At 41.1% G+C, this 15735-nt stretch overlaps 1 protein-coding gene across 1 annotated transcript in view; it reads left to right on the top strand.

Annotated features, from left to right (window-relative positions):
- Window positions 1–5799: 5799 nt before the first annotated feature.
- Window positions 5800–15735, top strand: part of LOC104509219 (unconventional myosin-IXb-like) — a 35807-nt gene continuing 25871 nt past the window's right edge. Inside the window, 2 exon segments of the mRNA XM_010151080.1 lie at window positions 5800–6636; window positions 14762–14856. Coding sequence (XP_010149382.1) covers window positions 5800–6636; window positions 14762–14856 — 932 coding nt within the window.

Genomic DNA, 15735 nt, shown 5'->3' with positions numbered 1-15735 from the left:
TTGGGATGGCCATTGGTGATTCTGATATTCAAGAATATTAGAGGTCAAGCACTTGTGGTCTGTTTCTGCTTTTGCAATGAAAATTACGCGATGAACAATTGGAGGAGCTGGAATCTTTCAGTTTGAGGGATGCAGCACTGAAAATGTACGCGAAAATGTGAAGAACTGGCATATTCTAAAGTTCATTCTCAACAATTTTGCTGTAATGGTAGCTTTCCCTTTTTAGCTTCACTATGATTCATTGACTAAATATGTGGCTTCAAATTATGGCCTTATTTAAACTAAACAGATACCCTGCGCTGATTGGGGCGAAGTTTTCTTCTAGAATTTTACTACATTATTAAGTGGACAAAGTTGGCTTTAATGCATATTAACAAATTAATTGGCTTAATGGAGACTTAAAAACATTCAGAAAATACCATCAAAATTACCATACAGGATTGGAATTTTTTGTCTTCTATTAACATTGTCTGAGCAAAAAGTAAAATTACACATTGATGATAAATTATGTAGCCTACCGCATTGCTTCTACTAAGTATTAGTTACCTGAAAAGTTGCTCTACTCAATGAGTTACGTGGCAAGTATAATCAATCTTCCCCTGATGGACTAATTAGTATAGCCCTGTATTCACTTAAATTATAGTTTGGTAGGCCCAGTGAGGTTTTTTTATAAGCAAATGAAAATACTAATTGATAGGTAATAAATAAATAGGGCATTAGACTCTAATTTTGTTATGCTGTTAACAAATACACTGTAGAACTTGCAAAGGATAGGGAAAGTAACAAAAAACCTGAGAAGACACTTGGGATTGGTTAGACTGACTTCCATTTTTCTAGACTTGTTGGAAGTTGTGTGCGAGTGGCGTGTAACCAGTACCTTTGTATTTTGATTTGTCTAGCACTGTTTCAGATTGATTTCTCTCCAGTCTCACTTGAAGTAAGCACCATTAAATCACGGAGGTTATACTGGCACAGTGGAACCCCGTCTCAAGGATACAAAATGTATATCACTCTGCTCTAACACACTAATCCCATGCAGCTGTTGCCCCACTCATGCCCACAGAATCAGTGCAGTCTAATGTTTTGAATAAAAGGTTAGAATCAAAAGCATTGCATGTCTTGACTTTTTTGTCTTGCCCAGTTTGCCTTACTCTGTTTGCTTTAGGGAAAAATGGTGCTTTGCTGTGTTTTGTAGAGGCTGATGCCTGTACTTAGTAAATTTTAAGTGCTGTGAAGGCATATACTTGTGCTACAAAAAGGCTTGTGAAAAGTAAAATATTTTAGGGAAAACAGGAAGGAGCCTGAATGTGAAATCTAAAATTAGTTGATGTGCACCTAGTGCCAGCTTCTGCCTCCCACTTAGTCAGGTCTCTAACGTACAGCTTTGTTTTTTTCCCATGCATTAGAAAGGAGCTCCTTTTAAGAAAGGGTATTGGAAGAAGTTGAGGTAACTTTGCAGATTTTCCATCTACTGAAAGAACTCAACAGTGGTGGTTAGGCTGCTGTTTTCCTGAATTTACTATTTTGTATGCTGACCAATACAGTTTCATTATTACCTTCTGCTCTTGTGTTTCTCCTTTTTCTTCCAGTATTCTCCATACCTGAATTCAGGCTTGTGCTTCCTTGATGAGCCAAACTTCAGTGAGCAGTGGTTCAGTTGCTTAAAAATTTTTCAAAATAATTAGAGATTAAAAATTGGAATGAATCATTGTAATCATCTGACATAAACGAGGGTTCTACCTAACTAACTTTTCTAATCAAGAAGCACTGTAACTGCGAACTGGCTGATTTTCTAGAAAGAACTTTAGCAGTCAGGCCTCACTGTTGGCATCGGGTAAGTTTTTGCAGCGCAGGGCAGCCTTCTGGTGATGTTTCTGTGTTATGATAGCCTGGGTTTGTCCAGCTTTGAATTCCAGCCACGGGTTTGTGTTACAGCTTCGTCCTCCACACCGGTGATTGTTACCAAACTGGTTCTCCATGCAAGGACTTAAACTGCCATCAGTCTCCTCCGTGTGTTTCTCATAGACAAAGCTTCCGGAGTATTTTGCTGTAGGGGGGTGTTTTCCGACAGGTTTGTTGTTGCTGTTGTTATCTCAGCTTCTTAATTGAATTTTGGATCTAGTCTAGATGCAGCGTCGCTCACGTACCTTTGGAGTACAAGGGTAATATGGCTACCTAACTAAATATTAACTTGATGTGTATCTGGGAGTTACATCCACCGTCGTGCCTGTGGTGTTAAATTGTAATACCATGTTTAAATGATTACCTGCTATGGTTTTCAAGCCTCTTTCAGGGTAGTTCCCATTCCATCCCTCTGGTATGAATTTTTTCTTGGATAAATTTGAACTGAGCTGAAATTTATTTAGCATTTGTGTTCCTGTTCTACTGAACAATATAATTGATCTGACTTTTTGAGTACTTGCTGCCTTCTCAATCTCTCTAATACATTCTTTATCAGTAACTCCTTTCTTTTAGAACCACCATGAAAATGTTTACTTTGATGCCAGGTATCCGACTTCACTAGAATCTGATTCTTCAGTTGCTTGATGATACCCTGTCCTTAGTTGAACACTGGAACTCGTTGGGTAACCAATTTACAATCTGTTCAGTGTATGCTCTTTTGCTTTTACGTTCCAGTTTGTTGCTTGAAATAATTAGTATGATGTCAGAGGTATACCAAAGTCTGTCTCTTTTAGAGCACTATTATCATCACATAAATTTGGGGTCCTTTCTGAGAAAACCACAACTAGTTGATACCAGCAGGTTTTCCTCAAACCTGTTTGTAATGACGAAAGAGTCTCATTCTGATTCTTGGATAGAATTTAAGTATCCTTTCTTCTGGGACTCATGTAGTGCATTTTCAGGTAAATAAACTGTATGTAGGAAAAGCAGAATTTGTCACAAGGAATGAACAGTATTTGGGTGCTACTCTTCCTTAAGTAACTTTTAGAATTTAAATTTTTTTTTCTTTAAGCCTCATAGTCACTATTAAATGATTCATAGTAGCACATCTGTTTTAAGCTGAGTGAAAGAGCAGTCTTAAAGCTCAGTGCTGTTAAGAGCAAGCAGCTAGTGTCTGGATTTCATATCTGGTTAAAACGGGTCAGTGTTATTCTGCCTGTCTTTCTGTTTACTGCTGATGTGACTGGGCACTGAAATCATGTTTCAGCAAGTTCTTTCTGTTATGATTTTCCAGGTCATTCCTAGAGCGGGATGGATGCCTGCTTGAATTTCCATCCCGTTGTACGAAACCTGTATGTAGCATAAATACATTAAGGTTGCTGTCTGTGCGCTGCTTTGTCGGAAGTCTTGTCTTCGGGATGAGAGGTCTTTCTCTTTCCAGTTTTTCAGTCGTACACACCTGAAAAGACACCACCAGCTACCGCACTGCTGCCACTGTACTTGGCCTGAGTTTTTCACTGGTAGAGAGGAGGCCATCTGTGTTCTGGTTTCCTCTTTGGAAAGTGTGATATGGGCATCTTGAGCAGTGTACCAGATACATCTTGGTACCTGACATGAGATGAGGTTAGGAAACATTTATCAGTAAAGTCAGAGATCAGCACCTATGTTCAGCTCTTCTGGGGGGCCAAAAAGTTGATGCCACGTTTCTTAGGCTGCTGTTTTGGCGAAAATGAGGGGACTTCCTCTATTGTACCAGACTGTGTGTCCGAAACTAATTGCGGGAGGGGGGAGGAAAAAGGAAGTCTGCACAAGACTCTCTCCCTTGAACTGGCTGGCTAACTTGGGAGGAAAATGGTCACTGTTGTTCTTTTTTTGTCTGTGCTCCAGATTCATCTTCCCCATGAGCAGCAGTCTCCTATTGTTTTTTCTCTATCTTAAGGTGTTTGAGCTTTTGTACTTTAAGCACTTGCATAATTACTTCAAAGACACTTCAGACTTACTAGCTACAGGTCAGTGATAATTACAGGAAATGGAGAGGGGACTTCAAGCTCACTGGTCCATCCTTCTGTATCACCAAGTTCTTGCAATAAGCTGTCCTTCATAAATGAAGAATGAAATTTAACAGGGCAAGAATCCTGTTCTGGGGGGATCATAGTGCTTGACCAGAGTTGTGCTGGGGTTTGCCTTGTTTCTGTGGCTTGCTCAGCCTTCCTTTTGATGAGTACCCACTAAGAATCATCTGGCTTGCAAAACAATGTCTCCTATAAGCTTACTTTTCAGAGTTTCCTTAATGCACAGCTCTATACTGTGAGGCTGTTCATGAGGCAGAACTATGTCATATGTTTCTGTGAAGTGATTCACTACTTGCAGTGGAAGTGGCAGCTAAATGCTGCCAACGCCACTGATTTTAATTTGAAATGATTGCTCTCTGTGGCCTTATGCAAGTTCCTGTACAGTTGTTTAGTGGCAAAAAGCAACTTCATTGGTATTTCACTGTTCCGCCCCCCCCAGCTTCATGTTTTCAGCATGTAACTGTATGATTAGAACACTCTGTTCTAGAAACAAAAATGGCACTGATATTCGGGGTATGAAGTTTTACAGACTGTTAAAACAAAGGGGGTACTTCATTATCCTTCTCCTTGTACTACCCACTGATAAGCTAATAAGTGTTGAACTAAAGCAATGTAAGCAAACCTGGCCCTGGTGATCTGGGTGTACCGAACTGCCGTTGAGAGAAAAATCACTGGCAGGGCCACAGAATGTTACTAAGGCCTAGAGGCTTTGAACTTGGCAGCAAGGAGGTGCTTGACTTCCGTGAGGTTGATACTAGGTTGAAGTTAGATTGCTTTCTCCTCCTTTCACCCCTGATGCAGGCCAGCAATTAGAGTGAAGGATTTTTGGAGGCTTATGCACGAGGTTCCCGAAACCCAGCGAGGAAGGAGTTGATGTGATAGGTATAAAGTGAATGAAGTGGGTTATTTGGGATCTTGTTAGCTGGAGTTGCAATAAGACTAATTTTACTTTGCCTAAAATGGAAGATGAAAAGCGCGTTCAAACCTTTCTGTAGTGAGGATGTGGTTCGCTCAAGTAAAATGAGCAGTCTCTTGTCTGGGTAAATGATGTTTGTTCAAGAAGTCGCTCTGCTCTGCGGGGTTAGGAGGAGTTGACAGCAGTATTTGCACTGGGCAGCTATGGGCATTGTTTCCTTAGAGCTGAGGGGGGCAAATACTGCACCTATTTTGTACCTTTCATGAAAAGAGGGCAGCTGGGGGAAATGAAATCGATGCGTGGATCTTGGTGTCGGAGCACTTCCTCCTCGCAGCTCTGCACTGCTCGTTCTGCCGTAGTTCATGGCTGCACTGAACTGCCACTGAGGGTGTAAGAGGTGATCGAGCCCTGTTTTTGCCTCTAGCTTGTGCAGCTTTAAGGGAAGGTTTAAGTGGGAGAATGAATAAATGTTTGCGTAGCCATATAGTGAATCAGGGCAGGGAAGCTTTCTGGGTTAAAACTAACCTGGGGAAACAAGGAAGTTTTAATTTGGACATTTATCCCAATTCAGTTTGCTTTGTGGCTATATGAATGTTTGTTGTGCCATAACGGGGAGGAAGGGATGGCATGGGAATCGAAGGAAGAGTGGAAAGAGGATAGATATTGTGACACCTATCCACTCCATGGCACAGGCTGAGCAGACGCATTTGAAATAGTGTCACTGATGTACATAAATAGTGCATTTGTTCTTTAATTTGATTATTTATTAATTTTATTCTCATCCTCTAGTTGTTCTAATACCTCTTGTACACATTTTTTAACACTTCTTTTCTTTTGTTTTGTTTTTTTTAGACAATGGGCACTGCATATTAAGCAGAGGTGGAAGACTGAAGCCCATCTGGGGACAGAATGAGTTTAAAAGATGCTGACAGTGCAGTTTGTCAGGCAAAAGCAGCCTATAACCTTCATATTTACCCCCAGCTGTCATCAGAAAGTGCTCCCTGCTGCAAAGTGACAGCGACCAAGGATAGCACATCTTCAGATGTCATCAAGGATGTGATTAATATCTTGAACTTGGATGTCTCAAAACATTATGTGCTCGTGGAAGTGAAAGAATCGGGTGGTGAAGAATGGGTACTTGATATAAATGATTCTCCTGTTCATAGAGTTTTACTTTGGCCTCGTCGTGCTCAGGATGAGCATCCGCAGAAGGATGGGTACTACTTTCTTTTACAAGAGAGGAACACTGATGGCACCATCAAATATGTCCAGATGCAATTGCTTTCCAAGGAGACAGATGCTCGGCGGTTGGTCGAAAGGGGTTTTCTACCATGGCATCAGGAGGACTTTGACGACTTGTGCAATCTCCCCAACTTAACAGAGACAACGCTTCTGGAGAATCTCAAATGCCGCTTTCTAAAACACAAAATTTATACTTATGCAGGAAGCATTCTGATTGCCATTAATCCCTTCAAGTTCCTGCCCATCTATAATCCTAAATATGTCAAGATGTATGAGAACCATCAGCTTGGGAAGTTGGAGCCTCATATTTTTGCTATTGCTGATGTGGCTTATCACACAATGCTTAAAAAACATGTTAATCAGTGCATAGTTATATCAGGTGAAAGTGGGTCTGGGAAGACTCAAAGCACAAACTTCTTAATTCACTGCCTCACAGCACTGAGCCAGAAAGGGTACGCGAGTGGTGTGGAGAGAACTATTCTAGGAGCTGGACCAGTTCTGGAGGTAAATCTGTGCTAAAATTGCCTTCTATGAAAACTGTTTCTGAAAACTTCAAATAATTGCTGCTGAATACTGCTTTGGGGTCCCTTACTTGGTTTAGGCTTTAAATATCACGGGCTGCGCTGGTGTTTGTGTTGCTCGACTGCTTCTAATTGGTTTTCCTTAATTCATCCTTCCGTTCAGTTGACTTCCTGTTGCTGTTAATTTATATCTGACTTAACTTTTCACCACTAAACACTAATATTCCGGGACAGAGGTTACCTGTGTTTTCCATCTTATAGTTTTGATGGCATTTGAATCAGATAATAAGTAAATGTTTTCACAAGAAGATTGTTCTACTGAAACCTTGACTCTATTGTGCCTTTGTGGGGAAGCATGTGCTGCAGCGTTTTGATGAACTCACTTTTTGAGGGGGTTATTTCCTTTCTTCACTTACTTGTTTTGAAGGGAGAAAGCGTGAATCAGTTTTGCCTTTAATTGCTACAGCATTTCTAACAGAAAGCAAAACTACATGGGTGAGAAGGGGTACAGCTGGTCCTGCACTAGGTAACGGCAGGACAAATGTAAACTGAGCTTTTCGACTTCAGTCTCTCCCTTTTACTCTATTGTCTGAAAGGAGAAGCTCTGAAAGCTCGGAGGGCTGTAATAGTCACCCATAATAAAATCTTCACCAGCAGGGAGCTTGAGTGAACGCAGCCACTGTAATTTTAAAGTTTAAATATTCTCAAATGTAACACCGCTTTTGTTAAAATAATCTTTAAGCTTTTAGATAAAATGTTAAAAAGCAATGAAGTGAAAAGTTTAAACGTGTTACATTTATAAATGTGATTTGGAAGCTTTTCTGCAAAGAATGAGGAATACACGCAAGTTCTTTTTTGCCTTGCTTTCTGCTGCTTGAAAGAAGAAGTAAAATGGTTTGAGGTTTGTTGGTTGCTGGAGTTCAAGTTTGCAGTTCTAAACAGAAAACAGGAAGGGGTCACTGTGGAAAGCACTGTTTGATCAGCTGATCTTTCTGCCTTTGATAAAATTAACTGTTTCACATCCTGGTCTACCAGACGTGTCACAGCTGCGTCCAACCAGGTAGAGATGTAAAAGCTTGTGTTGAGGCCTGTCTGTTGAATGAGAAATGCACGTATGGGATTCCAAATTCCAGTTAGTAACTTTGGAGTCAGGGGTAGTTGTTGTGTATGTCCGGGAATGTTTGTGAGGAGACACTTGTGATTTTTCTACACTAAGACTGGTTGCCAGAAGTACTGCACCTTCTTCAGGCTTCCACTGAGCATTTGGTGATGTGTTTCAGGAGAAAGTAGTCTTGCCAGCTAGACATACAATGACCACTTGAACGCTGAACTTGCAGACTTGCCACATGGCTGTTGGAGTATGTATTGTCTAAAATATGAAGCTCCTTTCTGAAATTCTCAGAGAAACTTCTCGCTCTACTTCTCTGAGGGCATTTCAGATGCAAATTGACTCAGGGTAAACTTGTCCTCCCAAATATTGCAAAAGATGAAGGGGTTTATGACAACTAAATATAAAAACGTAGGAACATCTGAATCCTAAAACATCTTTCAGAATTGAATATACGTTTTTGTATTAAAAGTATTCTTCATTGACCTCAAATTATCGCGAAAGAAACCTTTTTGAAACTCACAGAGGCTGAGATTTGTCCAGGCTGAAGTAATCGACTGTGGTGCCTGTGATTTTGGCAGAACTCTAAGGTAGTGGCACCGTACCTCTCTGTTCATGTAACTTCAGGGCATGTTAAAAAGTGATGCTCTGGTAGGTTTAGAACACAGAAAAGTAAAATCTAACCCTCCTACTTTGTATACTGCAGTGGAGAGAGAAGCTTCCATGTTTCCCAGTATGGATGCTCTGGTGCAATTCCAGTCATTAAGTGTAATTTTAGAAAAACCAAGCCAAACCTTGGTCTCGGGGAGGAATGCACGGAAAGCTTACTTTGCTTTGTGGAAGTTAAACTGAAGACAAACTCTGCTGTTAGAGTCGGTCACGTCTAAATCCAGCTCTGGTGACTCATTTGGGTTTTTACTTAGGGGAACTGAAGTGGTGAAAGGGAATTTTTCTTATATGGATGTTTAGGGGACTTTTTATACAAAAAGTTTTGTAGTGGGCCTAAACAATTTCAGAATGATCTGTTTAATTTTGAAGGTTTATTTTGAGTCCCCATGAAAGGTGAAAATGTAATCCTGATTGAAGTCTGCTTCCCTGACTCTTAGGATGTAGAAGTTAGTTGCATCTTGGCTCAGAACTTCCCCTTTTTAGTGACCTCTTATTTTCCTGACACCTAAGTAAAATGTGTCTGATCATAGGCTGACCTTTAGCCAAAGTTCAAGTTCAGCCTGGAGAAGGGAAGGCCCCAGGGAGACCTTGAAGTCCCTTCCAGTAGCTGAAGGGGCTACAAGGAAGCTGGGGGGGACTTTTTACAAGGGCCTGTAGTGACAGGACAAGGGGTAACGGGTTTAAATTGAAAGTGGGGAGGTTTAGATTAGATATCAGGAAGAAGTTCTTCCCGGAGAGGGTGGGAGCACTGGGACAGGTTGCCCAGAGAAGCTGTGGATGCCCCATCCCTGGGAGTGTCCAAGGCCAGGCTGGATAAGGCTTGGAGCAACCTGGGCTAGTGGAAGATGTCCCTGCCCATGGCAGGGGGGTTGGAACTCGATGGTCTTTAAGGTCCATTCCAACCCAAGCTATTCTTTTATACTATGGTTCTATGAGTTAAAGCCAACTTTGCTAGCACAGAGGTGAGAACTATGATGTGTATTGGAGGTAGATTTATAGCTTTATCATTGCATACTTTGTGAGCTTGGGAACACATTGCTTACCAAATCCTGTTTCTGTGTTGGCTAGCTGATGTCTGTTCAAATCTGTAATTTGAAGATGTACTGTATTTTGGCTCCTTGTCCACAATTTCTAGACTTTGGAGAGTTATAGCTGTACCATGAAAGGAGATTTGACCTTGAACGTTGCTGATTACTATCTGCTCAAAACATCTGAGTAGTGAAATATGCGATACTGAGACAGTGCGGTTAAAAATTAAATACAGTCTGGCACAATTGCTATCACAAGCGCTCGGGAAGGGAAAGCTGGTCATGGGTTGGCTCTGATCCTCAGATGCTTTTTGCTCAATCCCTGAGTCTGACCTCTTTAGAAGATTTCTTGTTAGGGGTCTAATACGCAGAGGTACCTTGCACTACTCCTGGTGATGCTGGGCACTGCCTGCAGCTTTCTGGAGAAAGAATCTGAAAGGCTGGTGGCTTCCAGGGGACAGTGATGCTTCAGCAGAGCCAGAGGCTGTGTTTTGTGCTGTTTTTTACCAGTTCATGAAACACACAGTTGGCTCAGCTCCATAGGAATTGCTCTCAAACTCTATTTTTTTGTAATTGCTTCTCCAGGCTAACACAGATCATCTGTCCTGAAGAGCAGCTTCTTTAAAACTGGTGGGAAGATAAAGATAGGCTCTGTTTTAAGATACTCCCGACTTCTTCATCCTCTTCTAAATTTAGTGGTTATAGTTCCCTGCCTTGGAGTTTTGCCTTCTCAACTTAACAGTGAACACAAGTTTGCTTACAGTTGAAGCCTTCAGAGGGAATTTACATTTGGGAACTATTATTTGGGTCAAATTGGGAATAACGAATCAAACCTGTGTTTATTTTATAGAGTCTCAAAGAAGATAATGAAACCTTGCCATACACACTTAAAAAGCTTCCAAGAAATTTGTATTTTCCTTTGATCGGGGGGGAGAAAAAAAAATCTCTTAAAATGCCTGTTTCAGATGTAAAATGTGCAGCGTGAAGGCTGAGACTCTGAACTTATTTTGAAGACCTAAAATTAATTTACCAGATTCTTCAGGACAATTCATTTAGTAACATGGAGCGAGGGGATGGGAGCATGTGGCGGGGGACATAGGAAAGAGGGAATTGGAGCTTCCTCTTTGCAGCCAAGCTCTTTGTTGGCTTGCTGTCTGCTGTTAAACTGTAACCCTTGGTGTCCCAAGCTTGGACACAAGTTACTGTGCTCCAAGTTCATTTCCCTCAGGAATGGAAGCTGAGGAGAGGCGGGACGGATGGGAATACTGGGGTTGTCATGGCTTTTTCATGTGTTAGTTTGAAAAGCATCACTTATTTCCATGTGGATGTGTTCTTGAAGATTTCCTAATGCACTGACCCATTCCCTGGAAAGAGCTTAAGCCCAAGGAAAAAGCAAGGCCATCAGGAAACATTCATTAAGTGGCCTTCTACAGAAGGCAGTTGTCAGTATGAATTAAATGGTGTGGACAGCACAATCAGGTGTGGGGGTGAGATTTTTCTAGAACTCAGCATGTTAAAAAACATGATAAATTTCCTTGTAGAAAGTAAACTTTTATGCTTTACCATTCTGTGGAGACTGGAGTGAAGCAATTTGCTGTCAGCTCGGTTTTCTTTATTACAGTCCCATTGTGCTTGTGGTTTTGGTGTAAAATGGACTTAAGCTGAGTGGTGCTTCAACTCTGGTTTTCATTTGTATTTGCCATGAGTCTGCATATATATTTAGTGGGTGTAGTCGGTTCTATTTAAGGGAAAGTAGTTGTTTTGAGGCTATTATCTGCATGTGTTTGTTTTAAGAATCATAATCAGAGGAGGAATGGAACTTCCTTCTTCCATTTGGTTGGATGTTACTAGTTTTTATGGTAGAAATGTGTTGTTGCATAGTTTTCCCTGCTGTATACATTTTTTTGGGGGGGGAATCACCTTGTCCTTTTATCCAGTCTTACCATGTGGATTGCTTTGACTTCCCCAGGGCATCATACAGCATGTAGAGCTGCAAAATTACTCTGAACACTGCAACTTCTGTCTGAAGGAGTGGGTATTCTGCAGCCTGTTTGTGAAGACCACTGCAAAACTGAGTTCAACCCAGGGTGTGGAATTTGAGTCTTTAGAGTCATTTGGCACATTAAGAGATTGGTCTGTGCAGTGGTGGTTCTGACATGGATTAGAGCAGTTTACGTAAAATGGATGGCTTTTTCAGATTTTGGCAGTTCTTATGAGCGAATTAAATGAGATTTTTAGTTGTGTTCCTGAAGTGGGTGATAGGAGCGTGTGGGTGGTTTGGGGTTTCTTTTTACAGCAAATAAAAGGAGAATTCAGCTTTTTTTGGAGTACTTCTAAAGCTGTCACTGGTGGAGTTTTGAGTGGCAGAGTCCCGGTTATGCCTCTTGCATTCCAAGGTGAGAGGATGGGTTGGATGACTTCCTGACTCCCAGAATAGGCTATCCCAGCTTTGATTTCTGCTGGCCTTGGTCTGCTGGGTTTGACTCACTCTTTTTATATAGCCAGTGTTCTGCGTTGGAGAGGTCTAGTTTTAGTTTTTCACTTTCATCTCTCTCCTCACGGACTCACAAGGGAAAAGAGTAAATGGGTTTGGTTATATAAATGATTATTTCTTTTTAGCTGAAAGTGGCTCTTGGCCACTCATATCTTCTGAATTTATTTTGTAAAGGTGCAGGTGGCTCTGTGTAAAGACAAGCCAGGGAGATATTTCAGTTAAATTTGTGCTATGTATAGTGTAGATGGCTGGAATTATCTGTGAACGATACTTGCCATGCAGAGCAATGGCTAGGTAAGAGGGGAGCTTAATTCTTATCTGTAATCCTTTTCCTGCAGGATAAAGCTACACTAGGTTAAAGATATTGAAATGCTAAACACACAGGTATTTAACATTTCAAATTTTTGCACCTTTCTGGTTTTAGGCAGGAATGTCACTTCTTACCCAGTTAACTGGTCAAAGTTTATGAAAGAATACGGTAGCAGTGGTTAGAGTTTAAAGTTAAATGTTACCAAAAAAAATCCCTATCCAAAATGTTAGGCAACTTGGAATGTTCTTTGAAAAGTTTTAGATGTTAAAGGCTCTTATGAGAAAACCATTCAGTACTTGAAAACTTTCCTAAAAACTGATAATATTAGATCAGCTTTTAAGAATTTGCTGTATGCTTTGACTAAATACCAGACACATGAGATCATAAAAGCCTTTAGTTTTAAACTGTATTCATTGCTTACATGAGTAATCACAAAGAGAAGTTTTTCAGGAAGCCCGGGTTATGGGATTTCTTAACTCTCTAATGCTGAAATATTTATCATTAAAAAAATAATGGGGAAAATGTAGCTATACAGTGTTTTGGTTTCTTGCGTATATGTGGTAAATTGATAGTTAACTGGTGGCTTACATTAGAAAACTTTCTAAAAAGAAGGTTTTCCAGAATGAATTTGCAAGTCCACTGTTCTGCAGCCTGGCAGATCCATGACAGCAGGTTTCCTGATCCACTGAGCGGGAAGTTGGATGGTGTTCTCCGGGGCCTCAGCGCAGCTGCTCTCGTTTTTGGTTTCTGAAGCAGACGGTTTGCTGTGCCGATTTCACTGGACTTCCACTTTTGGTTTGGGAACTGTAAGGAGTTGACCTGGATTTTATGCATGCATTAATATGCATGTGTATGCAAAATGGGCTCACAGAAATATCTGTGTGGTTGCTTGTTGGCTAATAGCTACAAAAAGATGTTGATGGCTGTGGTCAATGCTGGCTTTGAAAAGCCTGAGCGGAGATGCTGTTTGCATTCTAACACGTGTAGCACGGTCTCTAGAATCTAATTAGAAGGCTGAACTCATCTCTGAGCGCTGCTGGGCACGAACCCTCTCGTTAGAAACCCCGGACTTCGGGAGGCTACAGCTGAATTGCCCTGCGGGTTTTCACCCTGCACAGGAAGGGCTCCTTTACCTTATTCTTTGAGGTGAGAAATAACGGTTGTCTGAAGAATTATGGACATTCTCCCATTTTATAAGAAGCTTCTTGGAGTCTCTGGACGCTAGGCAGCTGGCAGTAGAAATCTGCCTGTCCGAGAGCTTTGAGAACCTGCTTTGGAAACAGGGATCCGGGTGTCCCACTGCAGTGCAGCCGCAGCCCTTCAGGTAGCTTGGAAAAACAAGAGAAGGGCAGCGTTTCAGCATACAGACAAGATGACTGTCATGAAAACAGTACTCCCCTAGGACATACACCAGGATTGGGCGGGTTTCTGCAGGAACGGTTTCGTTCTGGGTTGTGTACAGTGTTCACATGTCCATCACTCTCCGGATGCGTGTGTGGAGGAAGAGGGTGGCATTTTTGTGAAATCATTCCACAAACGTTCTATATTGGGGGGGCGGATTTCCTAATGCAGGCCTTAATTGCTTGGAGCTTTAAGAGGAAGTATCTGCGGCAGGAATTGCTGGTGATAGTCTGCACCAAGAAGGCTATTTTTCCAAACAATTGCATTTTGCACGTGGTTTCTTCTCTACATGCTGGATTGCCTCCTGATTGTTGGCTGGGTGACCGGTTTCTCTTAACCTGAGAACACATAGAAAGCTAAGAACATTCCCAATATCTCATTCCACTGCACTTCTAGATGGAATAAGTGATCCTCATAGTTCTTAACACAAAATATCCTCTGCACGAGCCATGCTTACGTGTGTACTAGCAACTAGTAGAGGGCTCACGATACAGGCAGTAGTACTAACAATGCGCAGTTAGGGTTTGTGCTGTGCCTGTGTTCTCCCCTTCCCTAACACCTCCTAGTGAAATGGCTTTTTTCAGGGTTGTGTAGCAGTTAACTGGCCAACCAGTATGACGTGGTTCTGTAAACCAAGGGTTTTCTGTTCGTCTTTTTCCTGGTTTTCGAATACGCAACTTTGAAAATTCATGGACTGATTTTTATAAATGGGGTCTTAATCTTCTGTTCACACTTCAAGAAAAATGTTGGGTTTTGTGAAATTTTTGAGTGGGAGCGATACGTTAGGGAAGAGGACGTAGTTTGCGGCTTTTCTGCGCGAGAGACAATTTCATAGTAATTGTGCTGCCGCCTCCCTACTGAATATCCACTCTAAGGTCATAATTGTTAGTAACTGAGGCTGATTTGCACTCTCTAGCTGTGATCAGCTCTCCTGTATTCCTCAAAATATGTAAACAGTACCTGCAGCCATTTCCTAGTATTTTGAGTGTATACTGCGAGCTAGCAGGAGGGTAAATAATCAACAGAAGAGCTTAAAAAGTTACGTGTTGGCATATTTAGTATAATTTAAAAAAAATAACCTTTTTTGCTTTATCACAGGCATTTGGAAATGCAAAAACAGCACATAACAATAACTCCAGTCGTTTTGGAAAGTTTATTCAAGTCAACTATTTAGAGAATGGTATTGTCCGAGGGTAAGTACAGTTTGAGATTCTTCTGGGGTTGATCTCTGGTTGCAGGAATTGATGAAGAGTGTGCTGTGTATAAAATGCCACCTTTTTGAGGCCCTTCTCAAGAGAATAGCTTCCCAGTGTGGTGTTTTCAAGGCTCTGAGCTTTGTGGAATAATCAGGTGATAAAGAGGAAGATCAGGTGATCTTCCCACCTTCCTATACAACCACATCAGGTGAAGAATTAGACTGCTGCTGCATCTCTGCCTTCATGTGAGATGAAGGTGTTTTCCATCACACCCGCTGTCCTCTCCATTTTGTAATTAAAATGAGCAGATCCAAATTAGAAGAGGAGCTGGGGAGAAGTGAAATAGATTTGAGGAAGCCATTTTAAAGAGACAATTTAAACACTGGTTTTAAAGAAAACTATAAAATTATGGTTTTCCTTGACTTATTTGAAATTGTGTGCTTCTATCTGAAGGACAAACATGAAATACTCTCTACCTACAGCTATTTTTTTTTAAGTACATGATAGTCACAGCTGAGTCTGAGAACTCTATTTATATTTTTCACCCCGTGTAGATGCTATAATGTCCTATTTCTGTAGTGCCTCAATATTAATATTCAAAGTTTATGCTTCGCTTTTCTTTGGTAGCGGGCACTTTCATTTAAAGTGAAGCATTTTGTCCCAAAACTTTCTGTGATATTAGTAATGCATGCGCAAATACTTGTATACTTACTTGTCTAACCTCATGCTATAAAATCATTTCTTTCAGATCTTGCTTTGTAAAATGCATCTTAAGTTTTTAACGCTTGTTTCCGCAAAATTCGCAGCGGTGTGTTGTCAGGATGGACCTGTGCTAGTTTAGGTATTGGTGTGGAATTCTGCCTGAAGCTGCAGCTT

Source organism: Eurypyga helias, unplaced genomic scaffold (genome assembly GCF_000690775.1).
Source record: "Eurypyga helias isolate BGI_N326 unplaced genomic scaffold, ASM69077v1 scaffold23504, whole genome shotgun sequence".
Classification (NCBI taxonomy): Eukaryota; Metazoa; Chordata; class Aves; order Eurypygiformes; family Eurypygidae; genus Eurypyga; species Eurypyga helias.
The sequence above is the reverse complement of the archived record's forward strand: the minus strand, read 5'-3'. Positions and strand labels throughout refer to the sequence as shown.